This window comes from Bos mutus, chromosome 1, assembly GCF_027580195.1.
Source record: "Bos mutus isolate GX-2022 chromosome 1, NWIPB_WYAK_1.1, whole genome shotgun sequence".
Classification (NCBI taxonomy): Eukaryota; Metazoa; Chordata; class Mammalia; order Artiodactyla; family Bovidae; genus Bos; species Bos mutus.
Genome location: NC_091617.1, coordinates 125,015,266 through 125,034,582, shown reverse-complemented (window position 1 = coordinate 125,034,582; position 19,317 = coordinate 125,015,266). Strand labels below are relative to the sequence as shown.

At 40.9% G+C, this 19,317-nt stretch overlaps 1 protein-coding gene across 1 annotated transcript in view; it reads right to left on the bottom strand.

The window, feature by feature from the left end:
• Positions 1-19,317, bottom strand: part of PCOLCE2 (procollagen C-endopeptidase enhancer 2) — a 97,213-nt gene that overhangs the window by 23,153 nt on the left and 54,743 nt on the right. Inside the window, exon 3 of the mRNA XM_005888758.2 lies at positions 9,260-9,515. Within this exon, the coding sequence (XP_005888820.2) occupies positions 9,260-9,515 (256 nt within the window). The remainder of the gene's footprint in view (positions 1-9,259; positions 9,516-19,317) is intronic.

Sequence of the window (19,317 nt, the reverse complement as noted above, 5' to 3'; positions counted from 1 at the left end):
AACACCATGCAGGCTCAACCAATTCTATACATTTAAGAACTGAAGGCAGGGGTATTTATTAATAAGGCTAAAATTCAGGTCCATGGACAAAGTCTGACTGAGTTATTATAGACAACTCTTATTACTAGAAAGCTGTTTATAAATCTTTCACAATTTTCAAGAATAATTTTGTCAAAACAATATGTTTATAAAACTGTCAGCGATACAGAAAAGCATTAAAGGTAGGATTGATTTCTAGATTGGCCTGATGTTGGGCAAGCTCTCTCCTGGTCTGAGAAAAGTGACTGCTCCAGAAAAGTCTGCTGGATTAACAGGTACAGGTGTCGCGTGGGGTGGCTCCGCGCCTCACAGCTAACCATGCCCCCGGACTTGGGGCCCGGCACGCGCATTTCTGCTCTGAATGACTTCAGAACAGAGCCAGGAAGGCTAGCCCCCAGGAGCCTCAGGAAGGGGCTGTTGGCGGCGCCCTCACACCACACAGCACAGGCCTGCTTGGTTTGACAGGGACTGTGCTTCTTCAGCCTGCGTCCCTCGTCTGCCCTCTGTCCCCAAACCCTTGGTTCCTCCCTCGCCTGCACACTGAGATGGCCTTGTGTGGGGGGATGAGACCGTCCCCCACTCATACCTCTGTTTCTCCCACCCCAGACCCTAACCTAGAGCCCAGACTCAGCCGTGCTGAAGGTTCTCCCTTTAGGCACAAATCTCATTATTTCACTAGGAGGTTCTGGAAGTTTCACCAGAGCCAGACTCAGCAGTAGTTCTGACAGTGAGGATACTAAGGATGAAGGTTTGGTTTCACGCTTGGTTTTCAAGAGAATATTCTGCAATGCTAGCTTCCTGGCCTGTGCGAATATTAGCCTCACTTCCCTGGGACTGAACTGGGTTTCCTGGACATATCTGAGGTGCTGCTGCTGCTAAGTCGCTTTAGTCGTGTCCGACTCTGCGCGACCCCATACACGGCAGCCCACTAGGCTCCACCGTCCCTGGGATTCGAACACTGGAATGGGTTGCCATTTCCTTCTCCAATGCATGAAAGTGAAAAGTGAAAGTGAAGTTGCTCAGTCGTGTCCAACTCTTAGCAACCCCATGGACTGCAGCCTACCAGGCTCCTCCGGCCATGGGATTCTCCAGGCAAGAGTACTGGAGTGGGTTGCCAGTGCCTTCTCCGGGACACTCTAGAGGAGTCTAGAGACTCTAGAGAAGTCTCTAGACTTCTCTAGAGTCTCTCTAGACTCCTAGTAAAGCTGCTTATTCCCCGTGGGGGGTGATTGAATTTGGGTTAAGATTTCCTCAAATTCTACCACTTAAAACTAACCACAATAAGTATGTGACAAATGCATTTCAGACATCTCTATGCATATGTACTAAAGGGTTGATTGAAATAATTTTAGAAAGATATTTCAATACAAGTTTTAATTTAATTTTACTTGGATTTAACCAAGAAAGAAAAACAAACTAATTCATATACTTTAATAAAATATTTGACACAGAAGCTAATCATTCTTAAAAGGATTCTTTAAATTGAAGACAATGTATTATAAAAATAGTGGTTGGAATAATTTCTACAACTTTTTGTTTATGGAAAACTTCAAGCATATACAAAGCAAACAGACAATATAATGAATCTCTATGTATTCGTCGTTCAGTTTCAACAAGTATCATCATTCTACTATTCTTTTTTTAAATGTTTTTTTATTTTTATTTATCCTTTTTGACCATGCTGTGTGGCATGGGGACCCTTAGTTCCCCAACCAGGGATCGAACCCAGGCCCCTGCACTGGGAGTGTGGAGTGTTAACCACTGGATAACCAGGGAAATCCCATCATTCTACTATTCTATCAATATAGCTAGCCAATGCCCACCACTTGCACTATTATTATTATTACTTTATAGGTTTGAGGGAGGTAAATTCGATACTTTGAAATGCACAAATCTTAGCTGTAAAAATTTGAAAAATGGTTACACCTGTGTGAGCCACACTCCTATGATGTATGTATCCAAAATTTCTGTATCCTTCACCAGTCAATTTGCTGGATCTCCACAACACTTTTCTGAAAGATTTCACTGTAGATTAGTTTTATTCTAGAGCTTCATATAAATGGAATCATATGGTGTTCCTCTTCTGTGTTTGACTTCTCTTGCCTGGCACAATGTCTGAGATGCAGTCATGTTGCTGTGTGTATTGGTAGCTTGTTCCTTGACATTGCTAAGTAGTATTCTGGGGTGTGGAAACAACAGTTTGTTCACCCATTCTCCCGCTGATATCCATTTGGGTTGCTTCCAGTCTGGGCTACTGTGAATGAAGCTGTTATGAACATTTTTGTACAAATCTCTTGGTGGACTTGTATTTTCATTTCTCTTATGTAAATACCCAGGAATGCAATTGCTGGGCCAAGAGTAGATGTAGATGTTTAATTTCATAAGAAACTAAAATATTTCCCCAAGTGGTTTTAGTATTTTATGCCTCTCACGGGATGAGAACTTTGGCTGCATCACATCTTTGCCACCATTAAGTGCTGTCAGTTTGTTTGTTTTTAACCTAACCTGGTGGGTATGTAACAGTATCTCATTGTGTTTTTAATTTGCATTTGCCTGTTAACTAATGACACTGAACAGTTTTTCATGCACTTATGAATCATTTGTGTATCTTCTTTTGGAAAGTAAATGTTCAACTGTTTACTCATTTTTATATTTATTGGGATCTTTATCTTTTTACTGTTGAGTTATTTAAGTTCTTTATTCTGAATACACGTCTGTTATGAGGTATTTTTGCAAATATTTTTCCTATTCTTTAGGCTATCTATGTAAAATTATCTTTTTATAAGCATTAGTTTTCACTTTAATGAAATTTGCATGGTACATATTTTTCCACCCTTTTATGTTTAGCCTGTTTTGTCTTCATATTTCAAGTGCTTTCTTGTAGACAATTATGGTTGGGCTTTGCTTTTTTTTTTTTTTCTAATTTTATTTTATTTTTAAACTTTACATAATTGTATTAGTTTTGCCAAATATCAAAATGAATCCGCCACAGGTATACATGTGTTCCCCATCCTGAACCCTCCTCCTCCTCCCTCGCCATACCATCCCTCTGGGTCAGTCCCTGTACACTAGCCCCAAGCATCCAGTATCGTGCATCGAACCTGGACTGGCAACTCGTTTCTTACATGATATTTTACATGTTTCAATGCCATTCTCCCAAATCTTCCCACCCTCTCCCTCTCCCACAGAGTCCATAAGACTGTTCTATACATCAGTGTCTCTTTTGCTGTCTCGTACACCGGGTTATTGTTACCATCTTTCTAAATTCCGTATATATGCGTTAGTATACTGTATTTATGTTTTTCCTTTTGGCTTATTTCACTCTGTATAATAGGCTCCAGTTTCATCCACCTCATTAGAACTGATTCAAATGTATTCTTTTTAATGGCTGAGTAATACTCCATTGTGTATATGTACCACTGCTTTCTTATCCATTCATCTGCTGATGGACATCTAGGTTGCTTCCATGTCCTGGCTATTATAAACAGTGCTGCGATGAACATTGGGGAACAGGTGTCTCTTTCCCTTCTGGTTTCCTCAGTGTGTATGCCCAGCAGTGGGATTGCTGGATCATAAGGCAGTTCTATTTCCAGTTTTTTAAGGAATCTCCACACTGTTCTCCATAGTGGCTGTACTAGTTTGCATTCCCACCAACAGTGTAAGAGGGTTCCCTTTTCTCCACACCCTCTCCAGCATTTATTATTTGTAGACTTTTGGATCGCAGCCATTCTGACTGGTGTGAAATGGTACCTCATAGTGGTTTTGATTTGCATTTCTCTGATAATGAGTGATGTTGAGCATCTTTTCATGTGTTTGTTAGCCATCTGTATGTCTTCTTTGGAGAAATGTCTATTTAGTTCTTTGGCCCATTTTTTGATTGGGTCGTTTATTTTTCTGGAGTTGAGCTGTAGGAGTTGCTTGTATATTTTTGAGATTAGTTGTTTGTCAGTTGCTTCATTTGCTATTATTTTCTCCCATTCTGAAGGCTGTCTTTTCACCTTACTAATAGTTTCCTTTGATGTGCAGAAGCTTTTAAGGTTAATTAGGTCCCATTTGTTTATTTTTGCTTTTATTTCCAATATTCTGGGAGGTGGGTCATAGAGGATCCTGCTGTGATGTATGTCGGAGAGTGTTTTTTGCCTATGTTCTCCTCTAGGAGTTTTATAGTTTCTGGTCTTATGTTTAGATCTTTAATCCATTTTGAGTTTATTTTTGTGTATGGTGTTAGAAAGTGGTCTAGTTTCATTCTTTTTACAAGTGGTTGACCAGATTTCCCAGCACCACTTGTTAAAGAGATTGTCTTTAATCCATTGTATATTCTTGCCTCCTTTGTCAAAGATAAGGTGTCCATATGTGCATGGATTTATCTCTGGGCTTTCTATTTTATTCCATTGATCAATATTTCTGTCTTTGTGCCAGTACCATACTGTCTTGATAACTGTGGCTTTGTAGTAGAGCCTGAAGTCAGGTAGGTTGATTCCTCCAGTTCCATTCTTCTTTCTCAAGATCACTTTGGCTATTCGAGGTTTTTTGTATTTCCATACAAATTGTGAAATTATTTGTTCTAGCTCTGTGAAGAATACTGTTGGTAGCTTGATAGGGATTATGTTGAATCTATAAATTGCTTTGGGTAGTATACTCATTTTCACTATATTGATTCTTCCAATCCATGAACATGGTATATTTCTCCATCTATTAGTGTCCTCTTTGATTTCTTTCACCAGTGTTTTATAGTTTTCTATATATAGGTCTTTAGTTTCTTTAGGTAGATATATTCCTAAGTATTTTATTCTTTCCGTTGCAATGGTGAATGGAATTGTTTCCTTAATTTCTCTTTCTGTTTTCTCATTATTAGTGTATAGGAATGCAAGGGATTTCTGTGTGTTGATTTTATATCCTGCAACTTTACTATAGTCATTGATTATTTCTAGTAATTTTCTGGTGGAATCTTTAGCGTTTTCTATGTAGAGGATCATGTCATCTGCAAATAGTGAGAGTTTTACTTCTTCTTTTCCAATTTGGATTCCTTTTATTTCTTTTTCTGCTCTGATTGCTGTGGCCAAAACTTCCAAAACTATGTTGAATAGTAATGGTGAAAGTGGGCACCCTTGTCTTGTTCCTGACTTTAGAGGAAATGCTTTCAATTTTTCACCATTGAGGATAATGTTTGCTGTGGGTTCGTCATATATAGCTTTTATTATGTTGAGGTATGTTCCTTCTATTCCTGCTTTCTGGAGAGTTTTTATCATAAATGGATGTTGAATTTTGTCAAAGGCTTTCTCTGCATCTATGAGATAATCATATGGTTTTTATTTTTCAATTTGTTAATGTGGTGTATTACATTGATTGATTTGCGGATATTGAAGAATCCTTGCATCCCTGGGATAAAGCCCACTTGGTCATGGTGTATGATCTTTTTAATGTGTTGTTGGATTCTGATTGCTAGAATTTTGTTAAGGATTTTTGCATCTATGTTCATCAGTGATATTGGCCTGTAGTTTTCTTTTTTCATGGGATCTTTGTCAGGTTTTGGTATTAGGGTGATGGTGGCCTCATAGAATGAGTTTGGAAGTTTACCTTCCTCTGCAATTTTCTGGAAGAGTTTGAGCAGGATAGGTGTTAGCTCTTCTCTAAATTTTTGGTAGAATTCAGCTGTGAAGCCGTCTGGACCGGGGCTTTTGTTTGCTGGAAGATTTTTGATTACAGTTTCAATTTCCGTGCTTGTGATGGGTCTGTTAAGATTTTCTATTTCTTCCTGGTCCAGTTTTGGAAAGTTGTACTTTTCTAAGAATTTGTCCATTTCTTCCAAGTTGTCCATTTTATTGGCATATAATTGTTGATAGTAGTCTCTTATGATCCTTTGTATTTCTGTGTTGTCTGTTGTGATCTCTCCATTTTCGTTTCTAATTTTGTTGATTTGATTTTTCTCCCTTTGTTTCTTGATGAGTCTGGCTAATGGTTTGTCAATTTTATTTATCCTTTCAAAGAACCAGCTTTTGGTTTTGTTGATTTTTGCTATGGTATCTTTTGTTTCTTTTGCATTTATTTCTGCTCTAATTTTTAAGATTTCTTTCCTTCTACTAACCCTGGGGTTCTTCATTTCTTCCTTTTCTAGTTGCTTTAGGTGTAGAGTTAGGTTATTTATTTGACTTTTTTCTTGTTTCTTGAGGGCTTTGCTTTTTAACCCATTCTAATACTGTCTTCTAATTGGAGTATTTAATCCTCTATATTTAATGTGTTTATTGATATGCTTGGATTGAGTGTGCCAACTACTATTTTGTTCTATTTGTCACACCTTTCTCTTGTTCCATCTCTTCTTCCTTTCCTGCCCTCTTTGCGGGGGTTAAATAATTCTGGTATTCATCTTTTGGCTTTTAGTTAAAATGAAAAAGGCATTTTTAATGGATTCTCTAGGGACTGCAATATGCATCTCTAACTTATCACAACCTTTTAGAGTTAACTGAATATGTCTTCATGTATGGTATATTTCCACTTGCTTCTCCATCCTTTGTTCCATTGTTGTCATATATTTTATATCATATATTATACTTGCCACAATACGCACTTAAGCTTTTTGTTTTGAACAGACAGATGGTAAAGAAATGAAGAGAAGAAAATAAAATAATACATAGTCTGCTATATTTACCAATTCCAGTGGCCTTCAATCCTGTTACCTTTCAGTTACCCTGTGGGGCCACTTCCCTTCAATTTAAGAAACTTCCTTCAGTATTTCTTGTGACATGGTTGTTTATCTGAAAATGTCTTTATTTCACTTTCATTTTTGAAGTCTGGTTATAGAATTCTGGGTTGATGCTGTTCCACTGCCTTCTGGCCTCTACTGTTTCTGATTAAAAGAAAGCCATCCTGCATACCATTGTTTTTCTAAATGTAATTTGGGTTTTATCTGGTTGACTTTAAGATTTTCTCTTTATCTTTTGATTTCTTTCATCATGACGTGGCCAGGTGTGGCTTCATTTTTTACTTATCTCATTTGGGGTTTGTTAACCTTCCTAGCTCTGTAAATTGATGTTCTTCACTAAATTTGGGTGGCTCCAAGCCATTATTTCTTGAGATACCTTTTTTCTGCACTTTTATCACTCTCTTTTTCCCCTGGGACACAAATTACACATATGTTAGACCACCTGATATTGTCTCACTAATCTCCAAGGCTGTCATTTTTTCATCTTTTTCCTACTGGTTCTTCAGATTGAATCAGTTCTAATCAAAACCACTGCATTTTTCTTCTACCATCTCCAATCTACTTGTAAGTCCCTCAGATAAATTTCAAAATTTCATAGTCTCTTATCTTTCAGCTCTAGCATTACTATTGTATTCTTTTCTGAGATTCTCAGTTTATTTTTCTTACACATATATTTTCCTTTAAATCTTTAAACATATGTATAATAGCCGCTTTAAAACGCTTGTCTGCTAATTGTAACCTCTGGGCTAGGTGCAGTTTTTTAAAAGTATTTATTTATTTATTTTTGGCTGTGCTGGGTCTTTGTTGCTGCACTGGCTTTTCTCTCGTTGTGGTGAGCGGGGGCTACTCTCTCGTCGTGGTGTGCAGCTTCTCTTTGTGGTGACTTCTCTCGTTGCTGAGCACAGGCTGTAGGGTGCATGGGCTTCAGTAGTTACGGCACGTGGGCTCAGTAATTGTAACTCCTGGGCTCTAGAGCATAGGCTCAGCAGTTGTGGTGCATGGGCTTAGTTGCTCTATAGCATGTGGGATCTCCCTGGATCAGGGATTAAATCTGTATCTCCTGCATTGGCAAGCTGATGCTTTATCACTGAGCCACCAGGGAAGCCCTGGGGGTCAATTTTTATTGACTGCTTTTTTTGTTGTATATAGACACACTTTCCTGGTTTCATCAGATGATTGGATACTGGACATTATGAATACACTATAAAGTATATACATATGTATATGTATATACATTATGTGTATGTGTATACATTATGATACACTATAAAGTCTCTAGATTCTACTGTGTTCCAATGAAAAGTGATTTTTGTTCTGGCAGGCATTCAACTTAGCTATATCCAAGCTCGATGTCTGTCACCCTGCTAATGGGCAGCAGCTGTATCTTGGATCGGTTTCTTCATATTCCAGATAATGCTTTTGTGCCAGGCCACCTGGGCTCTCCCCCATATATGTAGAGTTTAGCTGTTAGCCAAAGATTTGGGTGGATTTTATGTGTATATTTTGTGCCTCAATTCTTCAGAAGCTCCCAGCCAGGATTTCCTCCCAAGTGTTCTGGCTGCTCTGTCAGCCCCAGATTCTGTACTCTTAATATCTCAAACCAGAGAGGCTGAGCTACAGTCCAAGGCAAGAAAAGATTAGGCAGTGCCTTTAGGCAGAAGGCTGCAGATCTTGGCCATTGCAGCTGTCTTCCAAGGATGGAGGTTTCTACCCTTGGGAGATCACATGTACTGATGTGAAACTACTCCAACTTGTAGGGCGAAGCAAAAAGAAAAAGCTGTGAAACAATATGAAAGCATGACCCCACTTATATATTTTAAAAGTTTTGCAAAAGTACAAACTAGTAAGTAAGTGCACAAAGCATGTATGGGACCCACCAGCCATGCCTGGCTGTTTCTAAGAGGGGACTACCATGGGGCAAAAGTCTCTATATCTGTATGCAAGGTTTCACATTTTTTACTCCATGAATTTCTACATTTGAATTTTATAAGAATATATATGGGCTTTAAAAAAATACTGATTTTTGTATATGGTTTATCTCAGAATACATGAATATAATTCCCTGTGCCATACAGTAGGACTTGTTGTTTAACCATTCTATATATAACAGTCTGCATCTGCTAACCCCAAACTCCCAGTCCATCCCTGGCCATTGGCAAGACTGATTTTTTTGATGGTTTGGTGGGCTCAGCAGTAAAGAATCTGCCTGCAATGCCAGAGACCAGGTTCAATCCCTGGGTCGGGAAGATCCTTTGGAGAAGGGAATGGCAACCCACTCCAGTATTCTTGCATGGAGAATTCCATGGACAGAGGAGCATGGTGGGGTATAGTCCATGAGGTTGCAAAGAATCGAATATGACTGAGTGACTAACACTTTGATGATTTGGTGGTATTTATTAGCTCTCCGTTTGAGAAGAATTGCTCTTAAACTTTGGATTAAGTGCTTAGAACAGTGCCTGTCATACAGGAGGCATTCAGTAACTATGGGCCCTTATTATTGCTGTAATGTGGGAACAATACCTCTTTCATTTGGTTCCGCGGCAGAGAACATGGCCATGAAGCCATTCCCAGCTGTGTTGGCGTCGGAAATCATCTGCACCATCATCTTGTTGCTGCTGGACACAAGGGCTCCAGGCCGGAACGTGCCGCAGAAGCGCCCGATGCGCTGGCCGTTGGCATGGCCATTGTACACATCCACAAAGTCATAACGACACAGGTTGTCACTCTCCAGGTCTATGAATCGGAAATTAAGAACTACCACTTTTCCCTCTGGAACCTGCCAAGAAAACGGCCAAGGGGAAAACTGTGTCATGGAAATGGTGTCTGAAATCTTCACATCTAAGCCAATTACTGAAATGAGCAGAGAAAAGGTTAATACCCCAGATCATGCTTTTTTCCTTCAACACTGAATGAGGCCAGAAAAGGCATTCTACCATAATGCATTCCCAGTAAAAGACGAGCATTTATTATCTTTTCACAAATTCCACAATTCTCTAGGGTACATGAGCTTATTCTTAGGGAGTCTGTCTCAAAGTTGCAAACTATTGGATCAGTCTTGTTTTTGAAAATTAATTATTAACTTGTTTGGCTGCACTAGGTCTCAGTAGCAGCATGCGTTTTGGGTTGTTTTTTTTTTTTTTATTAGTTGCAGCATGCGAACTCTTAGTTGAGGCATGTGCGATCTAGTTACCTGACCAGGGATCAAACCTGGGCCCCCTGCATTGGTAACACGGAGTCTTAGCCCTAGACCATGAGGGAAGTTCCTGGATCAGTCTTATTAATTAACAAATCATAGCTTACAAAGAATACCAGGCCTGACTGGATCTTAGCACACATCTCACATCTGCACATTCTAAAGCACCATGGCACTCAGACATAGTGCTCGACAAAGATCCATTTGAAATGTCAATTCTTACAAATAACACAATAGGACAATCTCAAGATATAGAATGTTTCTATGAAATTCAAACTCAAAGGGTGATTTGGCAACTGTGTAGGTAATTTATAGATAATTCACTTTGGGTCCTCAAGAGGCCAGATCAATTATCTACACTGATTATATTGATCAATTGTTGAATCAGCTCTTCTCAAAGTCACTGAGTTTTTGTTTTCCAGGTGAAAACTATATACTAGGCAGCCTTGAAACAAAATACACTGATGAAAAAGATGCATTTTCACTTTCTCCACTTTCTCATAAGACTTTTTTCACCATAATTTCCTCCTCCCTCCTTGTTCCCTGACTAGGTAGAGAAAAATGGCTACAAAAGCATTTGGCAGGATTCTTAAAAAAGCCCCATTTATTTCACACTATTTTTTAATTTCTTCATACAAGCTGTTTAGTCATAAAGTCTTGATCAGATTTGTTTCACACTCAATAGCATAAGAATTTCATTCTGTAAAAACCTACAGATGACACAGATCAGTGATTTAAAAACAACAAAGATCCACAAGCAACACTGTTCGCTTCATCTTAATTAACCATCTCAGACTTAAGGATCAACAGACACCATCACATGTATGTGGCTTCCCCATGTTGGTAAGTGCCCCATACTGGTAAGTGACATGAAATTTTTTTTTCCTATAATAAGAAGTGTGTCAGTGCTACGTGCCTTTTTTAATCAAACACATAACACCCAACGGAGAAACTATAACCCAGTAATCACAAGAAGGGGGATATTTTAGCTTTACCATTGTTGCATTCTAATTGCTGGAGACTTATCTTAAGTATGAACATCAGAAGCTCTAAAGCCACAGTCTAAGAAGCTGACAGCAGAAAACACAATTTAATTTTTAAACATTCTCACTGAGATATTTGTTGCAGAATGTCCTTGGTTTTTTTGTTTTGTTTTGTTGCATACAATCTTTCTTTATCCCATGATGAGAAAATTATCACAATGTGGTGCCACATCTGCTACCTTGACTATAGGCAAGCTCTCCATGAATCACTGAAAAATTCCCAGTTAAGAAAAACGTTTGTAACTAAAGTAATTTGGATTGTCCTTGAGTGAATAATGACTATTTGCGTAAATGTATAAACTCTATGGAGGGCAATTCAAAGCTATGACACTCATCCACCCACAAAGTGAGTGTAGATGAAAAAGGATAGAGGTCTAAGGATGGAGTCCTGGGGCATTCCAATGTCATCGTGTCTCAAAGATGAAGCCAAACCACCAAAGGGACTGAGTCAGTAAGTAGGAGGCAACCAGAGGAAGGATGTGGTGCCCAGAAGCCAGACAAAGAGAGTGTGTCAAGCAGGAAAGACTATTGGCAGAATCAGGCGCTGCTGTTTAGTCAGTAGGATGATGACTGAGATATGACCACTGGGTTTAGCAACCAGAGGTCACTGGTGACTCTGACATGGCTGTTTTGCTGGACATTAGCGGGCTGGGGAGTGCTGATCTAAGACACCGTGGAGCACGGATGGTCTGCCCAGTGAGCGGAAGGCAGGCAGATGCAGGGAGGTTGGTACACGAGGCTGTGGTGGCATATGAAATTTTCTTCTGATTACTTTGCTTTTCTCAGTGAAATACAGAATGAGGTATAATGAGCAGCAAAATGAGCAGCAAAAGAGTGGATATGGGAGGAGCTACTGGGAGTTTGAGAACAGATGAATAGGTAACAGATTGCTGCTGAGTCGCTTCAGTCGTGTCCGACTCTGTTCGACCCCATAGATGGCAGCCCACCAGGCTCCCCCGTCCCTGGGATTCTCCAGGCAAGAACACTGGAGTGGGTTGCCATTTCCTTCTCCAATGCATGAAAGTGAAAAGTGAAAGTGAAGTCACTCAGTCGTGTCTGACTCTTAGTGACCCCATGGACAGCAGCCTACCAGGCTCCTCCATCCATGGGATTTTCCAGGCAAGAGTACTGGAGTGGGGTGCCGTTGCCTTCTCCAGTGTAATAGATTAGGGAAGTGTAACAGGGCTGCCATGAGTGCTGAGGTCCACTGGAAGTAAATGAATTAAAAGTGAGTCCTCCCTACCATATGATCCAGCAGTTCCACTCCTGGGTACATATTTGAGAAAAACAAAAACAGTAATTCAAAGACACCTGGGCCCCAGTGTTCATAACAGCATTATTTACAAAAGTCAAGATATTCAAGCAGCCTACGTGTTTATCAATAATGAAGGGATAAAGATGTGGTACATATATACAATGAAATATTAGTCAGTCATAAAAGAATGCAGTTTTGCCATTTGCAACATGGATGGACTTGGACTCTGGGATTCCCTGGTGGCTCAGACGGTAAACTCCTGCAATGCAGGAGACCTGGGTTCAATCCCATGTGTTGGGAAGATCCCCTGGAGGAGGGCACGGCAACCCACTCCACTATTCCTACCTGGAGAATCCCCATGGACAGAGGCCTCGCAGGCTACAGTCCATGGGGTCACAAAGAGTCAGACACGACTAAGTGACTAAGCACAGCACAGGATGGACTTGGAGAGTATTAGGCTAAGTGAAATAATTTAGACAGAGAAAGACAAATACTGTATGGTATCACTTAAGAGTGGAATCTATAAAGTACAACAAACTAGTGAATGTAAAAAAAGAAGCAGGTTAACAGAGAACAAATCAGTGGGGAGAGGGCAGGGAGCAAAGGGAGCAGAGTAGGAGGTAAAAACTATTATGTACAAAATCAACAAGACCTGGTTTCGATCCTTGGGTTGGGAAGATCCCCTGGAGGAGGGAAAGGCTACCCACTCCAGTATTCTGGCCTGGAGAATTCCATGAACTTCATAGTCCATGGGGTCGCAAAGAGTCAGACACGACTAAGTGACTTTCACTTTCACAAAATAAACAAGCTACAAGGATATAGGGTACAACACAGGGAATATAGCCAATAATTTATAATGTTAATAACTATAAATGGAATGTAGCCTTTAAAAGTTGTGAATCACTATGTTGTATTCCTATAACTTACATAATCATGTACATAAACTATGTCTCATTTAAAAGGAAAAAAGTGAGTCCTCTGCATGGTTGTATTCTCTTTCTCCCCAGCCATGTTCAGCTCCCTAGGTGGAGGTCCAGAGTAGGCAGAGTTGAATTTAAGCAGTGTTGTGGGAGGAGTTTGGGGAGGTGGAGGGATATTTGCCAAGTTAGGACGATGAAGGGAGAGGGGACATAGGCAGGGGAATGACCACAATGGTGGACTACGGAATCCATGCTGGGTTATAAGGACAGAAGTCAGGACTCAGTGGGGTGAGGACAGTTGTTGTTGTTCAGTGGCTCAGTCGTGTCAAACTCTTTGCGACCCCATGGACTGCAGCACACCAGGCTTCACCATCTCCCAGAGCTTGCTCAGACTCATATCCATGGAGTCAGTGATGCCATCCAACCATCTCATCCTCTGTCGTCCCCTTCTTCTCCTGCCTTCAATCTTTCCCAGCATCAGGGTCTTTCTAATGAGTCAGCTCTTTGCATCAGTTGGCCAAAGTATTGGCACTTCAGCCTCAGCATCAGTCCTTCCAATGCATATTCAGGACTGATTTCCTTTCGGACTGACTGGTTTGATTACCTTGCTGTTCAAGGGACTCTCAAGAGTCTTCTCCAACACCACAGTTCAAAAGCATCAATTCTTTGGTGCTCAGCCTTCTTTATGGTCCAACTCTCACATCCATACATGACTACTAGGAAAACCATAGCTTTGACTAGACAGATCTTTGTTGCCAAAGTAATGTCTCTGCTTTTTAATATGCTTTCTAAGTCAGTCACACCTTTTCTTCCTAGGAGCAAGTGTCTTTTAATATTATAGCTGCAGTCACCATCTGCAGTAATTTTGGAGCCCAAGAAAATAAAGTCTGTAGATTGTGGTGGAGGCAAGGATAATGACAATGAATGTGGATGACTAAGAAGCAATGGAGAAGAGAAGATAAAAGACCCAAAGGGATCATCCACACAGATGTTGAAATGGCTGTGAATAATGACAAGATTAGTCCTGAAAACAGTGACCATAAGCCAGGGCCCAAAGTTTATAAGAAATGTGGAAGGCTGTCGTGAAGTCTTCCGATGACTGCAACATGGAAGGACACGGGACATGATGGTCTTGTTTCACTGGTAATTTCTCAGTTCTCTGTCACTGAGAAAATAGTGTGACTGCAATCAGGCTGTTGAAATGGAACCCAAGCTTTGGAAATCCATTCCCTATGGGTAAATCATTTATTTTCCAACGTTCTTTACTTGGTCTGGATGCAATGAAAAGTTGAAGCTTCTCTGAGAATGAGACACAAATATGTTGGTAATAGAAAATGGGTTACAGCGTGTAACTCTGAACACAAAATCCAACAACCCTAACAAAAATTCTTTGGAGGGAAGATTTCAGGGGAGATCAGTATTCACTGTGGGTCTCCTGGAACTAGATAAATGCCATCTCACACTGAAGGCCAAGAGAAATTCTGTTGCAAGTGAGATGCACGTCGTAGTGAACCCTTCACTATAGCACAACACTGTTCATCTTTATATGAGGAACCAAGACTGATGTTTTATTGACTATGCCAAAGCCTTTGACTGTGTGGATCACAATAAACTGTGAAAAATTCTGAAAGAGATGGGCATACCAGACCACCTGACCTGCCTCTTGAGAACTCTGTATGCAGGTCAGGAAGCAACAGTTAGAACAGGACATGGAACAACAGACTGGTTCCAAATAGGAAAAAGAGTACATCAAGGCTGTATATTGTCACCCTGCTTATTTAACTTAAATGCAGAGTACATCATGAGAAATGCTGGACTGGAAGAAGCACAGGCTGGAATCAAGATTGCCGGGAGAAATATCAATAACCTCAGATATGCAGATGACACCACCCTTATGGCAGAATGTGAAGAACTAAAAAGCCTCTTGATGAAAGTGAAAGAGGAGAGTGAAAAAGTTGGCTTAAAGCTCAACATTCAGAAAATGAAGATCATGGCATCCAGTCCCATCACTTCATCCCAAATAGATGGGGAAACAGTGTCAGACTTTATTTTTCTGGGTTCCAAAATCACTGCAGATGGTGACTGCAGCCATGAAATTAAAAGACGCTTACTCCTTGGAAGGAAAGTTATGACCAACCTAGATAGCATATTCAAAAGCAGAGACATTACTTTGCCAACAAAGGTCCATCTAGTTAAGGTTATGGTTTTTCCAGTGGTCATGTATGGATGTGAGAGTTGGACTATAAAGAAAGCTGAGCGCCAAAGAATTGATGCTTTTGAACTGTGGTGTTGGAGAAGACTCTTGAGAGTCCCTTGGACTGCAAGGAGATCCAATCAGTCCATCCTAAAGGATATCAGTCCTGGGTGTTCATTGGAAGGACTGATGTTGAAGCTGAAACGCCAATACTTTGGCAACCTGATGCAAAGAGCTGACTCATCTGAAAAGACCCTGATGCTGGAAAGATTGAGGGTGGGAGGAGAAGGGGACGACAGAGGATGCGATGGTTGGATGGCATCACCGACTCGATGGACATGGGTTTGGGTGGACTCCGGGAGTTGGTGATGGACAGGGAGGCCTGGCGTGCTGCGGTTCATGGGGTCGCAAATAGTCAGACACGACTGAGCGCCTGGACTGAACTGAACTGAACTGAAGATTGCTGCCCTGTGATGTGAACTCTGCTAAGAGTTCCTGGATTATCATTCTAAAGGATTTTGGAAAGCATCTTCTCTGAAGATGACCTTCCACTTCAAGAATATATAGTCTGTACCCTTGGTTATTCTTTATTAGGAGTATAAAAAAATATTTAAAGATACATAAAGTAATATACACTTGGATACCAACAAGCCAGAATTGATTATTGTTAACATTCTTTAAAGTCTCCTTCAATAAAGTAAATAAATAATTTCAGATAAAATAGCTTTCTTTGTCCTCATGTACAGCCTCATTCCCCTGCCTTTCTCAGAAGCAAACATTCACAAATTTAGTGAGTTTCCTTCTGTGCTATTCAAAAAGCTAAATTAATATACCTGTATATGTATCCATGCAAAATCCATAATTGTGTTTTTATGTATGTTTTAAAAATGAATGAAAGTGGGATAATGCTGTACATATCACTTTCCAACATGGGCATCCTTGAATTTTCTCAAGGGTGAGGAAGAAGAGAAGTGGGAGAAATTAAAACAACAGGGATTTGGTAAGCTATTTATTCTACCTAGAGCACTTTTCCACTTCTGCCCTTCTCTTACTCAGGCTCAGGGTCTCATTTTCAAGGTCACCTCTTCCTGGAGGTGCATCCAGACCCCTCCCACGTCCTCCTCTCAAGATGGGCTCTGCCCAGTTAACAGCCTGGCCCTCGGGTCTCCAAGCCCTAGAAGGCTCAACCCACTTACTTGGCCCCTGTCTGTTTTCCCTGAAAGATGGAGTTCTAGAAGGTAAGGATCCTCATGCCTTGTTCACTGTCCCATTCCCAGCTTCTGGACAACCCATGGCCGCAAGCAGAGTTGTATCATAAAGATATACTAAATGAATGAATCCATCAAGAGCTAAATGGAGATTAGGTTCTTTACACAAATCCTGGACAAGGTACCTCCTGGGTGGCTCTGCCTCTTTGAGTTTTAACATCTCATACCCTATCCAGCAGCAAAACTCTAGAAGGCCTCTTTCTTTTCTAGGTCATTCTTTAAAAAAAAAAAAGAAGACATATCCTTGGGGAAACTTTATCTTTCAAATCTCCTGTGAATGCTAACACAATGCAGAAACTCAATTAAGACACTTTCTTGGGGTAACATATTAGACAAGGCCACTGATTTGTGAGATCAAATTGACCAGGGGATAAACTATCTGCCTGTAGAAAAATAAATCTGTATTCGTGTTTTTCCCTATCAGCAGCTGAATTCTTCGTCGGCCAAAGCCCGGCGCTGCAACAATGACCTCAGCTCACCCCGCAGTTCCTGGGATGTCCTCACGGTCACAGGCAAGAGTGCCAAGTCGCCCAATGCCAATGCCAGGGCTGCTGCCAGAAAAGGAACTGGGAATTGCATTCTAGGCTGGTTGTTTGCATTTTCAGGAAACTGTAAGCAAATGCAAATAGAAGTCAGCTTCTTTTGTCTGGAGTGTAGACTTCCACAGAAATGGGAACGCTCCTTTGTATCTACAGCTTTTCTCTCCCCAAAACACCATTTACTAATTTAAGCAAAAAAAATCTGTTTCTAAAGCCTGATTTTTAAAAAAGCCCTTGTTTTTCATTCCTTTTTATGACTAATACCATGCTTCCCAGGTGGCTCAGTGGTAAAGAATCTGCCTGCTGATGCAGGAGCTGCAGGAGACATGGGTTTGATCCCTGGGTCAGGAACATCCCCTGGCAACCCACTCCAGTATGGGAATTCCAAGGACAGAGGAGCCTGGTGGCTAACAGTCCACAGGGTGAAAAAAGAGTCAGACAAGACTGAGCATGCATGCACATCAGATCAGATCAGTCGCTCAGTCGTGTCCGACTCTTTGCGACCCCATGAATCGCAGCACGCCAGGCCTCTGTGTCCATCACCAACTCCCGGAGTTCACTCAGACTCACATCCATCGAGTCAGTGATGCCATCCAGCCATCTCATCCTCTGTCGTCCCCTTCTCCTCCTGCCCCCAATCCCTCCCAGCATCAGAGTCTTTTCCAATGAGTCAACTCGTCACATGAGGTGGCCAAAGGACTGGAGTTTCAGCTTTAGCATCATTCCTTCCAAAGAAATCCCAGGGCTGATCTCCTTCAGAATGGACTGGTTGGATCTCCTTGCGGTCCAAGGGACTCTCAAGAGTCTTCTCCAACACCACAGTTCAAAAGCATCAATTCTTCGGCACTCAGCTTTCTTCACAGTCCAACTCTCACATCCATACATGACCACAGGAAAAACCATAGTCTTGACTAGACGAACCTTTGTTGGCAAAGGAATGTCTCTGCTTTTGAATATGCTATCTAGGTTCGTCATAACTTTCCTTCCAAGGAGTAAGCATCTTTTAATTTCATGGCTGCAGTCACCATCTACAGTGATTTTGGAGCCCAAAAAATAAAGTCTGACACTGTTTCCACTGTTTCTCCATCTATTTGCCAGGAAGTGATGGGATCGGATGCCATGATCTTCGTTTTCTGAATGTTGAGCTTTAAGCCAACTTTTTCACTGTCCACTTTCACTTTTATCAAGAGGCTTTTTAGTTCCTTTTCACTTCCTGCCATAAGGGTGGTGTCATCTGCATATCTGAGGTTATTGATATTTCTCCCGGCAATCTTGATTCCAGTTTGTGTTTCTTCCAGTCCAGCGTTTCTCATGATGTACGCTGCATATAAGTTAAATAAGCAGGGTGACAATATACAGCCTTGACGAACTCCTTTTCCTATTTGGAACCAGTCTGTTGTTCCATGTCCAGTTCTAACTGTTGCTTCCTGACCTGCATACAAATTTCTCAAGAGGCAGATCAGGTGGTCTGGTATTCCCATCTCTTTCAGAATTTTCCACAGTTTATTGTGATCCACACAAAGGCTTTGGCATAGTCAATAAAGCAGAAATAGATGTTTTTCTGGAACTCTCTTTTTTTCCATGATCCATTATGTACTATACATCTTTATCCATTCATCTGTCAATGGACATTAGGTTGCCTCCCTGTCCAAGCTCCTGGAGCAGTAACTGGCAACCTACTCCAATGTTCTTGCCTGGAGAATCCCATAGACAGAGGAGTCTGGAGGGCCAGAGTCCATGGGGTCGCAAAGAGTTGGACATGACTGAGTGACTAGCACACACACGTCCTGGCTCTATGTCCTGGCAGGCTGTACTCCATGGGGTTGCAGAGTCAGATACAACTTAAAAACTGAATGAACGGAACAAATGTGAGAGAACACTGGGGTACACGTATCTTTTTGAATTATGGTTTGCATAGGTTGCTTAGCTCGGTGCTCTGTGATGACCTAGAAGGGTGGGATGGTGGGGTGGGAAGGAGGCTGAAGTGGGAAGGGATATATGTATACATATAGCTGATTCACTTCGTTGTACAGCAGAAACTAACAAAACATTGTAAAGCAATTATACTCTAATTTAAAAAAAAAAAAAAAAAAAGCCCTTGTTTTAATCTAGATTCTCCTGTTCCACAAACAGACCTTGGGGAAAGTGTGTTCTAAAATACTGACC